This window comes from Chenopodium album, chromosome 18 (genome assembly GCF_948465745.1).
Source record: "Chenopodium album chromosome 18, dcCheAlbu1.1, whole genome shotgun sequence".
Taxonomy (NCBI): Eukaryota; Viridiplantae; Streptophyta; class Magnoliopsida; order Caryophyllales; family Amaranthaceae; genus Chenopodium; species Chenopodium album.
This window is the reverse complement of record NC_137851.1, coordinates 49,991,792-50,014,526: the sequence shown is the minus strand read 5'-3', so window position 1 is coordinate 50,014,526 and position 22,735 is coordinate 49,991,792. Positions and strand designations below refer to the sequence as shown.

Below are 22,735 nucleotides of genomic sequence, written 5' to 3'. Positions count from 1 at the left end.
AAAAATTAGATAAAAAAAAATCGAACAATCTAATAAGGAAAGATCTAATTTAGATTAAAAAAAAAAATTCAAAAACTTCAAAAAACTCAAAAACGAACCCAGAAATTTAGAACTATAAACGAACCCTAACCAATTTAGAACTCTAAAACTTCAAAAAAAAAAAAAAACCATAAATCTAACCGATTCAAAGCAAAACATAATCTAACAACCCAGAAATTCATATAGATGATGAAATTTGAAGGGAAAAAAAAAACTAGATCGAAATTCTTACCATAAACATAGATCTGAAAATCGGTGTGGGCTACTCGGCGGTACTTGGTGTGGGCTGCTCGGGGTACTAGGTGTGGGCTGATCGGTGGTGCTCGGCGTTAGTGGTTGTTGTGGTCGGTGTGGGTGTGGGTTGCTCGGTGGTTGATATATCCAATTTATATAGTGTTTTACCCCCGTCCCACGGTCATAATTAGTGGTGTTTTTGGCTCTTTAGAGCCACTTTTATTACTAATTTGTGTTTTCTAGTGTTTGCGTAGTTTTAGTTGTATTTTACAGGAAATTGCACTTTTGGAGCATTTTCCCGGGTTTTTATGGATCAACTACGGAGGCTAGAAGGACACGGCCACTCTTGAAGCCCAGGATCGGTGAGAGCCGATGATTAAGGGCTCGGTATGAGACACCGGGGCTATTGGATCGATTAATCAAGACCCGATGAGGGAACTTAGATTGGGCCGAAGAATTTAGCCCAATCGAAATCCAAGCCTCGAAGAAGAAGACCGGGCTCGATCGGGCAAGCATACGCTCGATCGGGCGCGGCATACCAGCAGCGAGCAAGGCAAAAAAGGCGGGCCCGATCGGGCGGCCCTTCACCCGATCGGGCGCGTGTTTTTCTCAGAGCTGATTAGATTAGTTTTAATTTTTGTTTTGAGGGATGTTTAAGTACGAATTATGTACGTAATTTTGGATGACCTTCTTCTTTAGATTTTCTCTCTCTACTTAGGATATTTTTCTCTCTTAAATTCTCTCTCAACTTTTGTTCTTAATTACTTTCATTAATCCAGATTTCTTTTGGTAACAATTTCTTCTCTTTTAATTTCAGCTATTTTATTTACTTCTTTGATTATGCTTTGCTTTATTTATTTGATTAGTTTGGTTATGATGATGCTTGAGTAGTTTTATTTCTAGGGTTTATGGGGATCTAATAAATGATATGAAGGGGTAATTTTGTGATTGTTAATTATCAATGCTTGGTTAATTTCCTATTGATTGATTTAATGCTATGCAATTAGGTTTGGCCAGATTTAATTGTATGAGTTTAGTAATATTAATTCGAGATTCGACAGATGAGAATTGATGTTTAGGCTTAGTTTCAATAGGTGGACTAATTTATAAATGGTTAAGTCGAGATTCGACAGATGAGATTTAATACCGGTAAATTAACTCTGTGATTATAATACGTAGCGAAAGCCCTTTATAATCTGATTGATCAATGCTTGATGATTGCTTATTATGATTTGCCCTGGAATATTGTTTATTAGTGAACCTATGCCCTAGGTCTTTTAATATTTGATTTTTCCCCTACTTTATTTCTTTCGACCTTATTCTTCGTAGTATAGAATTTATTCCCAAAAATATTGGTTACTTAGATAATTTAGATTATAATAATTAATTAGGAGTAGAAAGACTTGTTTCCTTGTGGAGTTCGACCCTACTTCCCTATCTACTTTAGGTAGAGGACTTAGGTATTTACTTTTGATTAGGGGATACGACTTTACCCTGTCAGTGGTGCTCGGCGGTGCTCGGCGTCGTGGATGTTGTCGGTGATAAGAGGAGAGAGGAAAGGAGATGAGAAAGGAAAAAGGACGTGAGGGGAGAGGGGAGAGAGGAGAGAGAAGTGAGGCATGAGAATAATGGAGGGGGAAAACTGAGAAATGAGAGGAGAGAGAGCGGCGTGAGAAAGAGGGAAGAGAGGAGAGAGAGCGGAGAAATGAAATGGGGTTTTAATTTTTAGGGTTTTTTAGCAAATGGGAAGCGGTTTAATGTTCAAACCGCTTCCAACTACAATATTTGGAAGCGGTTCACCTAACCCGCTTCCCATTTGTATGTTTCAGTGTATTTTTTTTTAAAGTGGGTTTTTGGAAGCGAAACTCAATAACCGCTTCCCATTTAGGGCTTCCCAATTGTATTTTTCTACTAGTGAGGGTAGGATGATCTGGTTCGATATCTGAGCTGCTAGAGTATGTGCCATCTGGCACCCCTCACATGTATTAGATATATGCCACATCACCTTTCTTATGTATTGTGTATTTGTGTGCTACATCATTCATAAAGTATTATAAACTAACATGTTTTAATGGCAATGAAAATGTTTATCACAAGGTTTGTACACAAAACCAATCTATAATTAATACTAAAGTAATTACCGCTGACATCACCATTATATACGTGTCACCTTCTTATAAAAAATTTCCCCTCCTAAACTAATTGTGACATCATTCTCTCTCTCCTTCTCTCTTTTTTTTCCTCTGTTTTTTTCCTTTTCAAAACAAAGCTAATATTTGAAAATTATTGATTAATTATACATTTTTTCTAAAAGATTTTATGACTAAAATGACTAATTACACAATTTATTAGTGATAGTAGAGTTTGGATTTTTTTTTCCCTCTATATCAATTCTTCAAATTTTTTATAATGAATAAAAAACGAATGTTATTTTAAAATTTTTATTATAACTATGAAGTTAATTACAATATTTTTTTTATCTTAATTAATCTAACTAAAGGGATCGATCACAATTTATTATGTTTTGCTTAAAATATTTATATTACACACATACAAGTAAGTTTTTAAGTAAGACATAAAAATGTCTACCATCTCTACTATCTTTTGATTATGTTTTATATTCAATTATAATATAATAAATACTTTGTATAAAACATTAATTTGAGAGAACTTATTTATTTTCATAGTTATTATTGTTCACTTTTCTATAATTATATAGTTTATTTTTTTCAAAAAAAAAAAAATATTGTTTATATTTTATAGCTCAAATATTATTTATTGATATTCACTGTAAAACTCGATGCATCGTCTGGGCCACACACTAATTATATTATCTAAAACGCTTCTTAAAATGTACTTGTATATATTTTCATTTCTATATGTGTAAAAAATTAAAAAATTTTGAATCCAATATACAATGGGACGATCTACGTGAGTATATAATCTTTTATACATTAATAAGAATTTATGGTTAAAATTTTCAAAGATTGGGACAATGGAGCAAAATATATGCTAGTACCCCTATGTCCCTAATATTTTGCCCTATTTGACTTCATGTGGTCTTCAAAACGTGTTTCGTAAAAATTAATCCCTCCGTCTCATAATACTTGGAACGTTGGGGTGGCTGGGTAGATACGTAATTTAAGAAAACTACAAGTACGTTCATTAAAAACATTTGTTTATTATATAAAAGATTCTCTTTTATATTTTTATAGTGTAAGAAAAGAACAAGTAGGGAAGGGATGGCAACGGGTCGGTTGGAACCGGATCCAGATTCGTTTTTGTATTTAGGATCCAGATCCGACCCGGATCCGTTGGGTCTGAAAAATGGAGACTCTGATCCAGATTCGACGGGTCTAACGAATCTGGGTCTAAAACGGGTCCAATATATTTTGCCTAATTTTTTGCAGTAAATTTAATGTTTGGGTCAAAAAATGCATTTCAAACTTCCGTCGGGGGTTATTTAGTTCAACCTAAATTAAAGTTATACAACTAATCTAAAAACACAAATTAACCAACTTTTTATACACTTATAGTTTGAAATAAAAATTATAAACAACGAAAAAAGTACGATGTTACAAATGAGCAAGTGAAAAAACAATGATGATATATCTGATATGAGCATCGAAAATTCATCTCTTGAAAGGGCTTATCTTTATCATTACTAACACTATCAACATTTTTAATAAAAAAAAAATTTAAATAGGAAAATTAAAAAACGGGTAAACGGATCTAGGTTCGGGTCTAAGGGCCTGTTCACATTTACTGAACCGAGCTGAACTGAACTGAACTGATTGGAGCTGAACTGAACTGAATGAACTGTGCTGAAATGAATATTTTAGAGAAAGGGAAAATAAGAGTTGAACTGAACAGAACTGAACTGATTGGAGCTGAACTGAATTAAACTGAACTGAACTGAAATTTAGTGAATGTGAATAGACCCTAAGGGCGACCCGGATTCAAATCAGTTTTTTTCAGCAAGATCCGGATTCGACGGATCCAAATTTTGAAGAAACTGATCTGGGTCGGGTCCAGATCATTGCCATCTCTAAGTGGGGTGGAAGTGGGGTAGCTGAAGAAATAGAAAATATGGAAAAATATATATATTTTTTTTAGGAAAATTTGGATTTTGGTACCTCAAAAATGGGGGTAATTGAATTTTAGTACCCATCTAAAATTTTATTTTAAATTAGTACCTCCAAAAACTCAAAACTGTAGATTTCAGTACCTCCGTTAACATTCTGTCATATTTTCCGTTAGTGGGTCCCAGTTAATTAAGTTCCCTCCCTTTATTCTTTCTCTCTCTTCGATTCTAATTGAATTCCCTCCCTTTTACCCCCCCCCCCTCTCTCTCTCTCTCTTTGCCCTGTTCCTCCATAATCAAAGCTCTCAACCACATGCATTTACTCCATTGCTGATTGTGAACCACAATTTCGTTCTCTCTCCATTGTCAATTGTTAGGGTTTAGTCTTTTTTTTTGTTTTTTTCACTGTACATTCTCCAATTGACTAAGGCGTGGATATTGACTGGAAAGAACACATCAGCAACTGGGAAAGGCTGGAGCTTGGAGTCGTCATCTCCATTGACAGAAGTAGGAGAATCTTCTGACAACGACCCAGGTATGATTCCTTCAACTTTTTGTACTGGTCCATTAATGGTTTTTGTGCAATATGGATGAAATGTTTGGGAAAATTTGGAAAATAATTAAGCAAACCCTAGAATATTGTGTTTGGATTAAATTATGGTTAAATTATAGGTTTTATACAAATTGATTTACAATTCATTGTTACTTTATGGTTAACTGTGGTAGGGTATTTGTGTTGTTGCACTTACTGTAGTATTTTGCTTAAGTGTTATGAACTTATTTAGGCTGGCACATGCTTGTTAAGGTATTGGTACATGATTTATTGCTTCATTTGTAGATTAAACAAATGGATCAACTTGATAACACTGTTGACATTAAGCTAAGACTGTTTGGGGGGTTTTGTGTTTAAGAAAAGAAAAAGAAAAGGGAGTGAGTATCAAGTATATGAGGCTGGTTTTGTGTATTGGAGGTTGAATGTGCCTCTGTCATTTATAACTATGGGGTACGTGAGATGGTTATGTGCTGAAGGGTTTAGGGAAAAGGGGTGGGCAGTCCCTCAAATTTATGTGTTATGGTATAAAGAGAAGGGAGAAACATGGATGACTGGGAAAAGGAGATTAGAGGATGATGAGGCTCTAAAGGGGTTTCTTGAGGCTAAACACAAAGATGGGCACTTGGAGTTGTTTTGTACTGTTTTTGAAGAAAACCCTGACCAAACAAATCCAATTTAGACTGAAGGGCCAAGTGAAAACCCAAACCAAAACCTGAGCCCACCCAAACACATTGACAGTCTGTCTAAAGTCAGCCCACCTAAAACTTCACTTACTAAAAAAGTATCAAAACCCACAGTTAAAGCAAAAAGTTCTGCTGAACATACTCCCAAAAAGCCTTGTACTGCTTTAGTATTGAGGAGGAGCCCTAGGTGGCGACAATCCAACCCAACAGAAACTGCTACTGCTGTGAGTGAGCCAATACTTAGGTGGAGTCCTAGGTTTTCTAATGGGAGTGATAAGCTCAAACCTTTAATTGATAAAGGGAAAGGGAAGCTTTCTGAAGAGCTTGAGTTGGAAAGCAGGAGAGACAAATTAGAGGGGAAAGGAAAGGGCAAGTGTCAAAAGAAGCTGTTCATTGATGATGAGGATACTGAATCTGGATCTTCAAGTGAGGATTTGAGTGATATAGATATAGATTGGAATATAGGAGAGGAGGAAGAAGGTGATTCTGAAGATGAGGGGTTGGATTAGGGTACAACTCAGATTTTAGGAGAAGTGGAGAGGAGTTTGTCAATTGTGCAGCCTGGTCAGAGCAGTAAGCAGAAGTTGGACCAGCTTGTTAAAGATATTGGGCAGCCTAAGGTTGAACTGAAGGAAGAAGAAAGTGATGATGAGGAGCTGAGAAGTGATCATGGTTCTGATGAAGAGCCAGATGACAGTCCATGGTTTAGAGAGGAGACAGATTTCAAGAAACCAATTGTGTTGGTGAAGAGTCAGAAGTTTAGCAACATTTTGGTTCTTAGGAAAGCTCTAAGAACTCATGCAGTTGAAAATAGATATGAGTTCAATTTCTTGCACAATAATAAGGTCAAATTAACCACTTTCTATAGGAGGAGATGTGGTTGTGTATGGGATTCAAAGAGGAGCAATATGCCTCTATGTAACTGCAGTGAGGAAGTTAGGAGGTGTAGGTTCAAGGTGATTGCTAGGCCTATGTTCAAGAGTTGTGCCTGGCAAATTCAGGATCTTAGGTTAGAACATAATTTTATGAGGAGAAACATGAATGCAAATGTGACTGCAGAGTACTTAGCTGAAAAATATGTTGAAGAGTGGAGAAGTAATCCAAATTGGAAGACTAACAGCTTTAGGGATAAAGTGTTAAGTGATTTGGGCATTAAAATTGGGTACTACAAGGCATGGCTAGCTAAAGCAAGGGCAAAATTCATGATATATGGGTCTGCATCTGAACAGTATGCCAGAGTATGGGATTATGGGAAGGCAGTGTAGAGATATAGCCCAGGGACTGTAGTGAATGTGGTGGTTGATCAGTTGGATAGGCCAGAGCCACCTTTGTTCTTGAGGATGTATGTGTGCCTTTCCCCATTGGCCAGGGGCTTTTTGAAAGGTTGTAGGCCTTTAATAGGGGTGGATGGATGCCATTTGAAAGGCTCTTACCCTGGTCAGATTTTGGTGGCTGTGGGAAAGGATGGGAACAACAACATTTATCCCTTTGCCTAGGCTACTATGGAGGTTGAGAACAAAGAAACTTGGTGCTGGTTCTTGGAATGCTTGAAGCAAAGTCTAGATGATTTGGCAATGGGAGGTGGCTTCACTTACATGTCAGATAGGCAGAAGGTTAGTTAAGCATCATTTCAGTTTTATTTTGTGCAACTGGTTATGATTTGTATGTGTTTTATTTGTCACTGACAATTATTTGTTCATTTTGTGTGTTAAGGGGTTGCTTGAAGCATTTGAGGAGGTGGTCCCCTTTGCTGAGAAGAGGTTTTGTGTGAGGCATATATGGGCCAATTTTAAACTGCAGTTCACAGGGTCCACATTCAAAGAGTTGTTTTGGAATGTTGCTAGAGCCATAACTTGGATATGAACTGCACCTATGATACTCTTCCTTGTTTATTAGCATGCACTTATGTACAAAGTTGTGAATTATTAGCATGTGACAATATGTAAGCATATGTGTAAGTACAGTGTATGTATTCTGCTCATTTATGTGCTCAGTTTGTATTATGGTCAGTTTATGGTCTAAGTTTGTATTCTGGTCATTTATGTGCTCAGTTTGTATTCTGCTCAGTTTGTGTGCTCATTTTGGCTGCTCAGTGTATGTGCTCAGTTTGTCTGCTCAGTGTATGTGCTCAGTTTGGCTGCTCAGTTTATGTGCTCAGTTGCTCAGATAATAGTGCTCAATTTAGAGTTTTATTTAGGGGCTTTTTGTCCATGTTCTGTCAGTGTAAGCTTGTTGTCCATGTTCTGCCAGTGAACTTATGTGTATTTCTCTTCACTTATAGTAGGCTGATTTTGAAATTGCAATGGAATCCATAAGGTTCCTTAGTGAGGATGCATATGAGTATCTAGACAACATCCCTGCCCAACATTAGTCTAGGCATGCCTTTTCAACTAATTGCAAATCTAATATGCTTCTTAACAATGTGTGAAACCTTCAATGCTTGTATTAGAGAAGCTAGGGATAAACCAATCCTAACCCAAATGGAATGGTTAAGGAGGTATGTAATGAAAAGGCATAATGACAAGTGGGAGGGTGTGAAAAAGATTGAAGGAAAAGTGATGCCTTATGTGAGTAAGCTGTTTGAGAGAATGGAGAGGGTGGCTAGGCACTGCATAGTGCAGGTTTCAAGGGATGACACTTATGAGGTCAACCTAAATGTAGACCAAGTGACAGTTGACCTTGCAAAATAGAACATGCACATGCTACCACTGGCAATTAACTGGCCTCCCTTGTGTGCATGGGTTTGCTTGTATATTAGACAAGAGAAGTGACCCAGAAGAGTATGTGGACCACTATTACACAAGGGGGAGATATTTAGAGGCATATGATTTGCCTGTACAGCCTATGCCAGGTCCCAAGCACTGGGAAAAGATTCAGCTAAGGGAGCCACTACCACCACCTGTGAGAGTCATGCCTGGCAGACCTAAGTCCAAAAAGAGAAAGAATGAAAGGGGTGAGGGTGTACCAGATGCAGTAGAGGGTAGTTCACAAAAAAGGCAGAAGAGGTGCCAAAAATGTGCTCAGTTTGGACACTATGCCAAAACTTGCTCCAATATGCCTGCAGAAGTGAAACAGTCTTCTTCCCATCCTAACACAAAGGGCAAGGCTGTTGTAAACACACCATGGGTGGTAGAACAGAGGAGAATCAAAGCAGCAAGAGCTTTAAACAAGGTCAATTCTGAATTTTTTCCCATTTTCATGTCAGTTAGCTTTTTTGCTCTGTTTTAATTGGTGTCCATCATTTTATATTTGTAGACTACTCCTGGAGCTTCAGCAGGACCTAACAGCGTTGCAAAAAAGAAGTTCCCACAAGAGGAGGCTAAGAAGAAAGGTGCAGCTGCTGCAGCAAAAGCATCCTCAAAAGCAGCAGCATCTCAAGGAGCAGAAGCATCCAAAGGGGGAGCAGGACCATCTGAAGGAACAGCAAGAGCATCTGAAGGAGCAACAACATCTTCTCAAGGACCTAATACAAGGTCAAGGAATTCTGCAGGAGCAGAACCATACCTCTGTAGCCAAGCATCAACAACAACTACAGCAAAAAACACCACAGCAACCAGGGCAAGCAAGAAAAAAAAATAGTGCTAAGTTTGAACTTTGTTGAACCTGTTCCTTTGACAATTTCCAATATGTATTCAATTTGATAAACTTATATATTTAGTAGTCAGTTTTTGGACTAAGTCACATGTACTTAGACATATATATGTATATATCATATGAATCTATTTTAGTAGACAAATGAAGCATATATTTCAAGGGCAATATTTTTTGAAATTCATACATAAATGATTGTGAGCAAGTTCACTACAAACCAACAGCAACTAAAATTAAGTACATTACATAAATAAGTCACCATACTTAGACATAATATCCTAGATTCCCTCAAACTCCCCTAAACAAGTTTTATTACTACACTAAGTCCTAAAACCATAACAAATACACAAAGTGCAACCACTACAGTCAATTGAACCCTGTTACCACTCCCATTGCTGCCTGTCATCTTCTTCCTATCACCAGACAAGGCCTTGCATTTAGTCTTCAATGTGTCAACTTCATTAAGCAAACACCTCATTTGCCCAACAAGATCATCAACCTCCCTTTGCAAAGAATTCATCTCAGACTTCATCAACTTCTTGTCAAGCAGCAGCTGGTTGATCACATCCCTTTGCCAATCAGTTTGTTCTGAGTCAACCCATTCAAAACATTTGCATCCCCTTGTCTCAGTGTTTGGATCCCAAAATTTGCAAGCCTTGAACTTGCGCCCTGGATTGTCCCTTGTCCAAGATGTCAGCCTTGCAAGTGGCAATCCACAGTTACACTTCTTCAGTTTAGAGGGAGATTCAGTATTGCAGGACATTTTTACTCCTGCAAATAGCAAACCAAATAAATAAAGGGGCATTAGACACAACAAACTACAACAAAAAGACCAGTTAGCCACACCAAGCTCACACAAACCTTGTCAAGCTGGTGGTTGACCACCATTATAAGGATAGCCAGGGGGTGGCCAATTCCCATTTTGTCTGCCTAAACTCCCACATACAATCTGCCAAGAACCCAGGATCATCAGTGGTGCCAACATGAATGGTGTAGATGTTCTTATTAGGTAGCCTCCTAATCATTTTGAACACATCACCATCATCTTCTAAATCCCTATATTTCCCTTTATAAATGTACTGGAATTTGGGAAACAAGATATCTATAGATCCTTCTACTGCATCATCCATTTCACGCAAACGGTCTTCCTACTCTAGGCATTTATCCATCAAGTTGTCTTTACCTATTTCTACTTCAATGTCAATAACTACACTCAAGTACTTACATCTGAAAACCACCCTATTCTCAGCCATTCTGCAAATAAAATTGAAACAAATATGCAACAAAAAACCCCAATTTCAGAAATATTACTAACATTTTCCTAATTTCAAAAAAACAACAATTCCCTAAATTAGTCCAATTTAAGAACCCTAAATTTTCAATTAATCACACAATTGGTAGTACAAACTACAATTTAATAACATATGAACCACAAATTTATCACAATTATACTCAAATCAACTTCAGATATAGCAATTGTATACAAAATTAGTGAAAACTCACCTCTTTTTTCCGCCAACACCAGACCTTCACAAAATGCGTCTACAATCTTCGCACAACCTTCGCAATTCAGCAAATAACTACAACCCTAAGTATAATTCAATTTCTATCCCAGAATTATAGTGTTTTGATTCTTAATTTTACACAGAATCAAATGGGAAAATAAGGAACAAATTCGTTATTTAAAAGGAGGGAGTTAACAAACTAGCCGTTAAACTGGGACCCAATAACGGCAAAATTGACAGAATGCTAACGGAGGTACTGATATCTATAGTTTAGTCATTTTGAGGTACCAATTTAAAATAAAATTTTATATGGGTACCAAAATTCAATTACCCCCATTTTTGAGGTACCAAAATTCAAATTTTCCTTTTTTTTATTAGTGGTTTCATTTCATATTTAGTAACGTATCAAGTATTGTGAGATGGACGAAACTGAGAATCGTGTCGAAGATTATGGGATGGAAGGAGTATAAAAACTGATAACATAATAAAACATTATCCACATGACTATATTACGGGCATGTTCTGATTAACTGAGCTGAGTTGAGCTGAACTGAAAAAAAATAGACCCTACATCTTAAAGATTAACGGTATTTTATGATTATTAACATTCTCGTCAAAAAAAAAAAAATGATAATTAAAGTTTTATCCAAATATTTAATTTTATGGTCTACTATACAATTAGTAACGGAGAGAGTAATATCTTAGTACTGTAACATTTTTGTTACAATTTCACAGATTCACACTTAAGCTACGAAGTACGTAACAATCATCAGTTTGCTAAGAGAGCTTCGGCATTATCGAATTTTCTCCCATTAAAATCTGACTTTCTCTCTCCTCTTCCCTTCATTGTTCTACGAAAGATGTCTTCTCTATCTAGCTCTCTGGTCTTGGCTCGTAACTCCCCTTCTCAGCTTTCATCTGGTAATTATTTAAACTTGATCTTTTCAGCTGCTTAGTCAAATTATTATCATACACTGTTTATTAATTGTAATGTCTTTAGTTTCTGTAACTGGGGTTTATAAGTAGTTTAATTGATCATTTTACTGGTATTTTGATGTGGGTATCTTTGATTTGATGCATATTGTTGTTGAATTAGATTATGGCTAAATGAGGTTATGCTAGATGTTTCTTCTGAATTCAGTTTGATCGAATTTTAAAGGGTTAAAATGGGTCGAACTCTTAGTTACAGATAGTTTTCAATTTATAGATAAATGGGGTTTTGACAAGAAAGTGCAATTTTACCCAGAAATACCAAAATCAATCATATTGGGGGTAGTATTGTAGTAGGGATACAGTCAATGGAAAGTCTATTTTGATATTTGTTGAGTAGATTGATTTAGAATAGCTTGCTCGACTTATTCAGTGAGATTGCTTAGGATTTGAGGTTGCCTACGTCTAGACCTTCCCGGGGGGTTGTTCTTTGTTTGGACTACTTGCCTACCTGGGACCATCTCGTGTTGAGGGATTGAGGTTGTTGCTTAAGGAGTCTTTGTAGGATATACACGATTCTCTCGTTATTTATGGTTTAGGTGATTGTGCTGTAATGTTCCAGCCCCATTGATTATACAAAATTATTGATAGAGATATTCATGTGAATGGATATGAGATGTATTGGTCTCTTGTGGTTGAATTGTAGAAGTTTCAGCTCCATTGATTTTATTTTCACATTCATAGGTAGGCATGAGTGGATAAACTAAATTGGAGATGGAATTGTCTTGTGTAATTGTAGTAAAATGAAGCTTGCAATTCACTGCAATTGCTAAATCATTTAACATATTGGCATCATTGATAAGATTATTCACTTATGAGCTTCTGTTCCGTTTGTGCTTATGCTATCTTTGCCTCCTCGGCTGTTGTTGAAGGTGAAGCCTAATGCTAATCCTTTTTGTTTGAAGCCCTTGGTTGACTTTGCATTTGTATTGCACTCCCTATATTTTTTTATAAAATCTGAAAGACACAAAAGGGACATGTAATTTTAGTTCTTATTTGACTGAAGTTTTCATACCTTGAATCCTGAAGTGTGATTCAGATGAGCATGTTCTACGAGTTTCTTGTCTTAACTCTTATATCATGAAACATGTTTGACTTCTTGTTGTCCTGTATCTGTGGTGGATTTTGTTCATTTTTGTTCTCTGATTATAATTGAATGGGTGTTTTAGGTTATTCTTTCCAGCATTCAGATCGAGTATTGTGCCCAACCAACTCAAGCTTCTCTCCACCTCATACCAAAAAGGCTACACAAAAACCTCTTGTTGTCCAGGCTTCCTATAGGTATTACTGTTTCTCTCAAACATGCTCTCACAATTATATTAGTTTCTGATGGAGCTGCAATGAACATCTCACTGAAGGCTACATGATTGTTGGGAAAATCATGATGTGTCTGATGTTTGGCTTTTTGTAGTTTTATTATGCTCTCATATTCTTTCTTCTAGAATTATAGGCCAATCCAATTCCCACCTTCTTACAAGGCTACGAGGCTTAGGTGTTTATGTAAGTGAGTTACCGAGTAGGAAATATGGGGATGAATTGGCAAAAAAGTGACAATCTCTTAGGGTTTGAGAAGTTTTTCCAAATCTAAAGAGTGTTCATGATCACCATATTTCATAAGTTTTATCAGGAGTATGAATTTAATAATCTAGTCCACATGTTGAATTTGTTTAATTTGTGACAGTGATGGTGGTAGGCCCAGCAGTGCAAGCGTTTTTGTTAGTGGGTTTGTTCTGGGAGGACTAGTTGTTGGTACCCTTGGCTGTGTGTATGCACCCCAGGTATGCTTAATTCAATGCATGATTATATTCAGGCAATATATGTTATCCTTGCCGTGTCCTATCTATTTTAAACTTGTGAATTGTGAAGCATGGTAAGTGTGTTGCATCGAGTGTGCTGATTTATAACTTGTTCTCATCATTGATCTGGAAAAGAAAGATTCTTTGGATGGTTTTGAATGCACATGTCTTGTGGTTACCTGACCTGAAGCTTGCACATTGTTGGCAATTCCATAATGAAATGAAAAAAATAGGAAAAAAGGATGTCCATGGGAAGGCTACTTTGAGACAAAATTTATGCTGTATCTAACAGGTTCTCCATTCTTGGAACATGAAATAGTGGCAATTAGTGGCTAGTTATGTGTGTGATGTTATGGGATTTTAACCTAAGTTGGCAGTAATTGTTCAGTTGCTCAAAGATAGTATATTGTATACACTATACTTACAATTAAGCTTTCAAGGTTCACATCATTGCTTTAGTTCACAAGATTTTAGAAATCCCCCTCTTGTGGATTAGGTTAGATGTAATATTTGCATTGTCGGTAGATTTATGCAGAGGTGTGCTGATCTCCTTTATGTAAGCTGGATCTTCTCCTTTACGATTGATTGATAGCTGTTTTTAGTGCAGTTTAGTGAGTGTAAACATCCTCTTGGAAGTCTTAAGAGTTTGGCACTTCTTTAGCTCTTGATTATTTTGGAGTGAATAGACCAGATAATTTAGTGGCATAGTAAGAGTAACTTTTTAATTTGGCTACGATTGAAAAGAAGATTCAAACTAAGGATGCTCTTAAGTAAATGACCTTTTTCATCCCAAGTGGCCAAGTTGCAATTTGTGTCTTAAGGATGAAGAATATGTGGTCTTTTTTATCCTTCATGAATACATTCTCTTGGTAACATATCTTTAGCCTTGTTTGGGAAAAACAAAAAAAAGTTGTTTTGTCAAAGTGTCAAAAGGGTATCCATCCATAGGGATTTAGGGGTGCACTTGGAAAGGAAAAACCAACTGATTGCTTCTGCTAAGGTTTCAAATTCTACTTTAGGTTTTTGTGTAGCCTGAGTCAAATTTAAGATTGTGCGAGCTGTTACTCAGACTTTTTCGAGTCCAAGTCCGATCCAAAATTTCAGTCATCAATCCTTCTTATGCCAACTTGAATTCAATTTTAACCAATTTCAGAAAAAAAAAAAAAAAAAAAACAATGTTTGGTTAAAAGTTATGGAGACCCGTATTTGTGCCTGAACCTATAGCGCTAGTTCAAACAGAAGGGACTTGTGGCTGTCCAAGCACATGCATCAGTAAATTCCTTAATCAAATTGCAGTGTTGCAATACTATTTTTAGATTTATGCTCAATATATTATCACACTAGTGACTCTATGCTTGATAATGTAATTATGTGATTGACTTTCGTCCTGGAGTGTTTAAAATAATGTTTTTGCTATCTTTTTTCTTTCCCGCTTTTGCCTTGTCATACTCATATGTAAGAAATGTGACATGTGATTCTTTTTGACACTCTATCTTATACTTAATAATAAGAAATATATGCTAATTCTGTTACTAAACTTATTTGATAGATAAGTAAGGCTCTTGCTGGAGCTGACAAAAAGGATTTGATGCGGAAACTACCAAAATTTATCTATGACGAGGAGAAAGCTTTGGAGGTAATTGATTACTCATTCAAGTAAATAATGTATTTCTAGAGGCTGGATACATGCTGTTTTCGTATCACCAAATGTATTTTGATACATCTTACTTAGATTTTGACCATTTTGTCCTTTATGTTGGAGAAAAATGTCCTGAAGATGGTTTGACCTTTAAGATTTATGTTTTATGTTTTTTTATTGCTTTTGTCCCCTTCTTTTTACAGGGGTGTGACGGTGTGAGGAATATCCTGGAAATCTGGAAATTCAAATAGGGTAGACAACTTATTAAACAAAAGATTTTACATGTTTATTAAGACAATGTCTCGAAGTTTTACACTCTGGCGACGTTAAATATAGCACTTTGCTTAACAAAACAAAGAGCAATATTAAATTTATGCCTTGGTATGAAGATGGAACCCATGAAGCCATGACCAATACCATTCGTACTAAAACATTCATGTAAAGCAAAAGCAAATGACACAAAGCTACGACTTAATGCTTGGCAATTTCCTAGTAATTATTATTATTTTTTCCCTAAAGTGAGTAGACAAGTGCCTACCCTTATTTCTATGTAGATCAGCTATGGTGAGGAGGGTGGGACCTTGGTGATTTAGTTTTTGTCCCCGAACCAAATTTCCAATATCATAATATTCCGAAAGGAGAATTCATTTATTTAAACCAGCAAGTGTATCAAGTGAATCTTTCTTCTTCTTCTGCCTATTCTGAAGTCTGAAAATGACTAAATTTGTTTGTGTGGCTCTTCTTTCCTATTATTTTTTTGGTCACTGCTTGTAGAAAGGTACTCAACTAATTTATATACGCCATAACTTATTTTTTCCCACTATGTTTCTTACCCCTGTTTATGAAAAGATTTTCTGGCGGATCTCTTGAAGCAGCCCCTTCCTATATTTTTGTGTGGTTAGAGGTTAGGCTGCTAAATCTCTGACCTGTGAGTGGAAGAAGCTATTGTGTTCGAAATTTTTGGTCATGTTTTGAATGTCCAGTACTAGTTGTTATCCTATTTCTTGGTGTCATAGCTTTGATAAAATACTGATCATATTCCAAAACAGTTTGCTTTACGGTAGTGTTTCTAATCATGTTCTCACTCCATCCCTATTTTTTTGCCCCATTGTTAATATTAGGTCAAGCTTTGAAAACTTTGACCCTAAATTCCGGTTAATCTATAAAAAAGTATATAGTCATGCGGGATCTTGTAGGATTTTATTAATATCAAGTTCTTAAAATTTTTATGGTATAGAAATGAAGATATGTGCCTTTTAAGATTCATCTTGGAGTCCATGATAAATTGATAACTCATATGGGGATAAAAAATAAGTGACGGAGGGAGTAGCAAACTTTAGTATGTAGTGTTTTAGAATTTTGTTTTGGTCAATTGTTCCTGTTCCAAATTATTCTCTAAATGCCGGTATACTGCTGTATTCTGTTGGAACTAGAAGTTGTACTCTTTTTTCTGTTTTTAAATCTTGAAATTATTCCTCAATAGTTCAATGTATTATGTCGAAGTTTTGCCCTCTTATGTATATCTTGATTAGTCTAATCTTTTATGCACTCTCAGCATATTTTGATAAATTTCAAATGTGTTTTAGGTCAGCCAATATTTGAAAGTTTCACAAATTTGTAGGATTAAATTATAACTATACATTTTTAGGCTTTATTTGGTAAAATTTGGCAAAATGGTTGTTGAAAGATGAAAAGCTATTTGGTGCTTGTGAAACTGCTTGTTAAATCTGAAAAGTTGTTAAAGCTAGTTGAATGTATTAAAAGTGCATGATAAAAGAAGCTGTTGAATTTGTAATAAAGAATAGAATGACATTTAAGGAGAATGATGCTATGTAATTTTTAAATATGATGGGGTTTATGGTGAAATTAATTCATGATAAGCTTGATTAAATTTTAACAGATTAAGAACTAATACTTCCTCCGTTCTTTTTTTATTGCACCATAAGGGATTTCACGCTTGCCAATGCATTACTTTAGCTATCAATTATCTTCAATTATACTTTTGTAAAAATTATAAAAATTTGATATTTGAAAAGTAGAGTTCGATACGAATCTAACTAGATCCCATATGACTATATTTTTCCTAATGTATAAATCACAAATGATGGTCAAAGAAGATTAAGTGAATAGTGTAAAAGTTCTAATGGTGCAATAAAATAAAAACGGAGGAAGTATACAAGTTCGAGTTTAAGAAGCTGTACTTGTGTACTGTATAATAAAATAATGCTGAGTTCAGTGAGTTGGTTTGTTGACCAAATCGGTAAGCTATCATCAGAATTCTTGTCAAGTATATTCATATAGTTTTACAGGCTGAATTTGCTACCTCAGACTGGGAGTGGAAGATTTTTGAACATTCCTATATACTCATCAAGCATGAAACTTTTTATATTTTCTGTCGCCTCTTATCATGGCTGAACAATTTTTTGATGGTTGCTGGACTTGCTGCTGCAGAGGACAAGAAAAATCTTGACTGAGAAAATTGATCAGTTGAACTCTGCTATTGATGATGTGTCATCTCAGCTGCGCTCTGATGGTACCCCAAATGGAGCTGCCGTGACCTCTGATGAAATTGAAGCTACCATATGACTTTTCAAATCATGTTCTTCTATTCATGTGCGTCTTAATCAGCAAATATACATTTTGGAAAGATTAGCAGTGTACTTGTGAAATTTGATGTTGAAGCTCACTCCATATTGGTAATATATTGTCTTTGGAACAAATTGTCGGATTTGCTGTTCAGCTATTATGAGATATAAGTGCCCAAATCTTCTACACACTGAAGTAGCAAGTTTGTGTCTACTTTGGATGTTTGTAATTGGTTAGTATTCTAGCCGTGCGAGTTGCTCCAGCTTTAGCACCGAGTATGTAGTAGCACAGGATATCACCCCTCTCATGTGAGGCTTGAAAGGCATATCTGCATTCTTTTTTAAAATTTACGTGAGACAATTATTCTTGAGATGATGATCATTCAAGAAAAGGGTAAAGGAGATGCTGTCACCTTTTAATGTAAGATTGTCCGAAGTCTGTAACTTTAGATCAAGTATGTAATTGGATAGTGACTTAGCTGCAGCAGGGTTAGCCTTTTGCATCCAGATTCCAGGCCACAGAAATATTTAATTTCGGCGTCGTCATGTACTGAATATCTCCACTAAACTTCTGGTCTTTGAAGCGCCTGGCAAACTTAAGACCTTTACCAGACAGGCAGACACCCTTGGGTTAGAAATTGTGGTGCTATCTACTACTGTAGAAACTTGGCTCAAAACATATGCATTTCTCTTTTCTGATCATAATGCACCTGATGTGTTAACATACGAATATTATGATTAATGCATTGTTAAATAAATTGAAATTATTATTATTATTATTATTATTATTATTATTATTATTATTATTATTATTATTATTATTATTATTTTATAAAAACTGTCTACATCTGGATCACTAAAATGGAATAGTGCATGAAGCCATGAACTACTTAATCATTCAGGGCGGGACGGTTCATAGGCTAGTCCCAGGTCTTAATTATCGTGGGTCCAAACGAGCCTATAGATTCAGTTAAAATTGCCTAATTAATTAATTAAGGCCTTAAGGGCCTGATTAGTGTCTGGGCCTTAATTATTGAGACAGACCCCAACTCAACCATCTGCATCCCCAGTCCAAGCCGTGTACGAGCTGGTGCCAAGAAAGATATTTGTGGCTTGTGGGTATATCCAGATGCTGTGGGATACAACACCCATTATTGGCTCAGATTGTAAAGCTGAGGCACCATATATCATCTTATCTCTTCATGTTTTGTTGATATACCATCCCAAGTTCCCTACCACTCATTTCTTCAGTGCATTTGGAACCATAACATTCAACTTTTTTTTTTTTATCAGACAAATCAGTATGTGTGGTAAGAAATTATATGGTATAAATCTAAATCATTAATATATCTGCCAGAAAGTGTGAGCTTACTTCTTCTCTAGTTGCTGGCCACAGTTGAATAGAATCAACCATGGCCTCTCATGCAGCTCTAGCTCCATCAAGAATCCCTGCAAGCACAAGGCTCTCATCCAAGGCTTCTCAGCAAAACTCCTTTCCTACTCAATGCTCCTTTAAGGTCTTTTACTGTTTTCTTTGTTGTTGTTTTTGTTTCTTTGGTTGTTTGGGTGTTGATCAAATTCATTATGCTAATGCAGAAACTTGAAGTAGCTGATTTCTCGGGGTTGCGATCCAGCAACTGCGTGACATTCACCCGGGAGGCTTCATTTCATGATGTTATAGCTTCCCAGCTAACTACCAAGGTATATCCTATGCTACAGATTATGTTTTAGTATGCAGTAAAGAATTTTAGTCTTAACTTTCCCTGATGAATATGTGTTTGTTTTGATAATCTAGCCTACAGGAGCAGCTCCTGTTAGGGGCGAGACAGTGGCTAAGCTTAAGGTGGCAATCAATGGATTTGGACGCATTGGTAGGAACTTCCTTAGGTGCTGGCACGGCCGTAAGGATTCTCCCCTTGATGTTGTTGTTGTCAATGACAGCGGAGGTGTCAAAAATGTAAGTGTTATTTATACACAGTTAGATAATTGAGATAATGGTTTTACAGATGACAAGAATATAGGCTTACTATGGATATGAATATTTATATATTTTGCTGCTAATGTAGGCGACACACTTGCTCAAGTATGACTCCATACTAGGCACCTTCAAGGCTGATATTAAAATTGTTGACAACGAAACCTTTACTGTCGATGGCAAGCCTATCAAGGTTGTCTCTGGCAGGGACCCTCTTAAACTCCCTTGGGCTGATCTTGGCATTGATATTGTTATTGAGGTAATCTTCTTTTTCACATTATTTTGATTTTGTGAAGCTGAGACTTTGTAAATCATAGAAAATTATAAATTTCAATATAGTAAACTTTTACTATAAGATGAAAATTAAGTCTGGTTGGTTAATGGTTTATACCTAGTAAGCTTTAACTATGTCAGATAAATCTCACCTGATTATCTAAATATATATGCAATGCTGTCGTATTACATGTAAACGATTCTGATATGATGGTCACGTCCTGTAATAAATAGGGAACGGGAGTCTTTGTTGATGGTCCTGGTGCTGGCAAACACATTCAAGCTGGTGCCAAGAAAGTAATCATCACTGCTCCTGCTAAGGGTTCTGATATCCCGACCTATGTTGTTGGGGTAAATGAGGGAGATTACTCTCACGATGTAGCAAACATCATAAGGTTTGTAACCCTCAAGTTATTTGTAACTATAACTCCAAAATCTTGTACAGCATTAATTCCTACCCTTTTTTTTCTTATGTAAATGATCATTGATTTTATGTTGGAACATTAAACGTGAAATTGATTAGAAGTTCTCCATAATCTGCAGCAATGCTTCTTGCACCACCAACTGTTTGGCTCCTTTTGTGAAGGTCATGGATGAAGAATTAGGTAAGCACCAAAGAGTTAATAACCCGATGCATCAATCTAGATATATTTGACAAAATCTCTGCCAAGGAAATATACACTGGCTGTTTCTGTCACCTGATTGTAGCTCAGATCCTATTTTAACATATTCAGTATAAAATATTAGTAGCTCTTCTTTCCGCTTAGTGATTATTAAATTCTACGGAGTATATCTTATACTGGAATTTGCTTGCAGGAATTGTAAAGGGGACAATGACCACCACTCACTCTTACACTGGTGACCAGGTGATGACTCATTAACATCAGTGGTTCTATTGAAAAATAAAGTTGGTTCTTTTTGATGGACAATTTATTGCACAGTCTGCTTCATTATAGTACTTGGACTCTGAAGATTAGGGCAGAGTGCGGATTGGGTCCAATTCATCCAACTTGTTCTTTAATTTCTGTCTGTTTTTAGTTTTTTACATATTAGTCTAGTGAAATTGTTTCCCTGACATCTCTTTGAAACTGTCACTCTATCAACTACTTAGTAGTAGGCCATACTATTTTCTTCTTTAGACAAAAGTATGATTTGGTTGATCCTAAATAATTTTTTGTTGGTTGCTACAGAGACTCTTAGATGCTTCCCATAGGGACTTGAGAAGAGCCAGGGCTGCAGCGCTAAACATAGTCCCAACCAGCACAGGTGCAGCTAAGGCTGTGTCCTTGGTCTTACCCCAGCTTAAGGGAAAGCTCAATGGCATTGCCCTCCGTGTCCCAACCCCTAACGTGTCTGTTGTTGATCTTGTTGTCAATATCGAGAACAAAGGTGTCACAGCTGAGGATGTAAACAACGCCTTCAGGAAAGCAGCAGCAGGTCCATTGAAGGGTGTGTTGGAAGTGTGTGACATCCCTCTTGTGTCAGTGGATTTCAGGTGCACTGATGTCTCATCTACAATTGACTCATCTCTTACCATGGTCATGGGTGATGATATGGTCAAGGTTGTTGCTTGGTACGACAACGAGTGGGGTTACAGGTGAGATAATCTGATCAAACAGGCACTTATTTTGTGTTCTGAATTTTGTTTTTCTAAAAACAATCACACCAAAGATTTTTAGCATGAAGATAGCTAGCCGAAAGTTATTAAATGCAATTCATTCAATGTGCTCTGGTGTCTTTTGTAGCCAACGGGTGGTGGACTTGGCTCACCTCGTAGCAAGCAAGTGGCCAGGAATGGAGGGAACAGTCCCAAGTGGAGACCCATTGGAGGATTTCTGCAAGGACAACCCTGCTGATGAGGAGTGCAAAGTTTACGAGTAGAAATCAATGTGATCTCCTATATCTTATACCACTTCCATTTCTTTTTATTTTTTTGGTTATTCAGCATTTGGCCTAATACAAAGGCTGCACATTTATATATTTATAACACAGTTGCATCAGCTTCTCATTATGTAAATTGCCGGCAGCCCAAGGCGTAAGAACAATCTATGAGGTTAATAAATCACAACCACATTCATAATTTCCAATCTGAATCTGTAAGGGACTAGATCTAGATATTCCAGTGAGTTTACTGGCACTTCTGAATAAACTTGACCATTTGTTAAACTATTCCAAAGAAACTCGGTGATCTTTGGAGATTATGATATCAGAATAATCTATTCCACAGACAATTTAATCGCGCTGTTTTGCAATCTGATATATTCAGATAGTTTCCAACATCTAGCTTTGCAAGATACAAGTGCCAAGGACTCTACAAATCAAATTGTATCTATAAAAATTGTAAGCTGATGCAGTTCGTGTTTGGATCAGTTAAGTTATTGTACAGAGCAACCACAATCTAGAGTGAATTGAAACACTATTGAAACTATGTCAAGGTACTTGGCTATCTTGGTAGGTGAGAATGCAGTACAAATTATCCATGAACTTTCAACACATCAAAGAGAATTCAAGTATTATCATGATAACTCACCTCCATTATTCAGGTTATGACTTGCTTCTAACTCACTTTCACTTCAATGAGCCTTCAAGTATTCTCCCATACGAAGGCTGATAACTCGGATGTGCATTGATTGGCAGCTACAAACAATGCTTAATCGTATGTACATTAGTGGATCTCTGCTCATTAAGAAACCATTAATCTAACTGCAAATAACTTTGTGTTATGCACTGACAGTCATATTGATCATTGAGAGATTAAAATTACTCATCAATGAATGTAACAAAAGCT

General features: G+C 36.4%; 2 protein-coding genes across 2 annotated transcripts; both read left to right on the top strand.

Annotated features, from left to right (window-relative positions):
• Positions 1-11,452: 11,452 nt before the first annotated feature.
• On the top strand, positions 11,453-18,511 carry LOC145591027 (uncharacterized). Its single transcript, XM_081647415.1, has 5 exons — positions 11,453-11,610; positions 12,849-12,960; positions 13,361-13,457; positions 15,025-15,111; positions 17,566-18,511. Exons 1-5 carry the CDS (start codon positions 11,550-11,552, stop codon positions 17,698-17,700), a joined length of 492 nt encoding a protein of 163 aa, XP_081503541.1. The 5' UTR covers positions 11,453-11,549; the 3' UTR covers positions 17,701-18,511.
• A 486-nt stretch (positions 18,512-18,997) lies between these two features.
• On the top strand, positions 18,998-21,958 carry LOC145592515 (glyceraldehyde-3-phosphate dehydrogenase B, chloroplastic-like). The gene is made up of 9 exons (XM_081649008.1): positions 18,998-19,216; positions 19,296-19,400; positions 19,495-19,656; positions 19,766-19,933; positions 20,182-20,342; positions 20,491-20,552; positions 20,764-20,813; positions 21,138-21,544; positions 21,693-21,958. The coding sequence occupies exons 1-9, from the start codon at positions 19,112-19,114 to the stop codon at positions 21,826-21,828; spliced, it is 1,356 nt and encodes a 451-aa protein (XP_081505134.1). The 5' UTR covers positions 18,998-19,111; the 3' UTR covers positions 21,829-21,958.
• Positions 21,959-22,735: the final 777 nt, after the last annotated feature.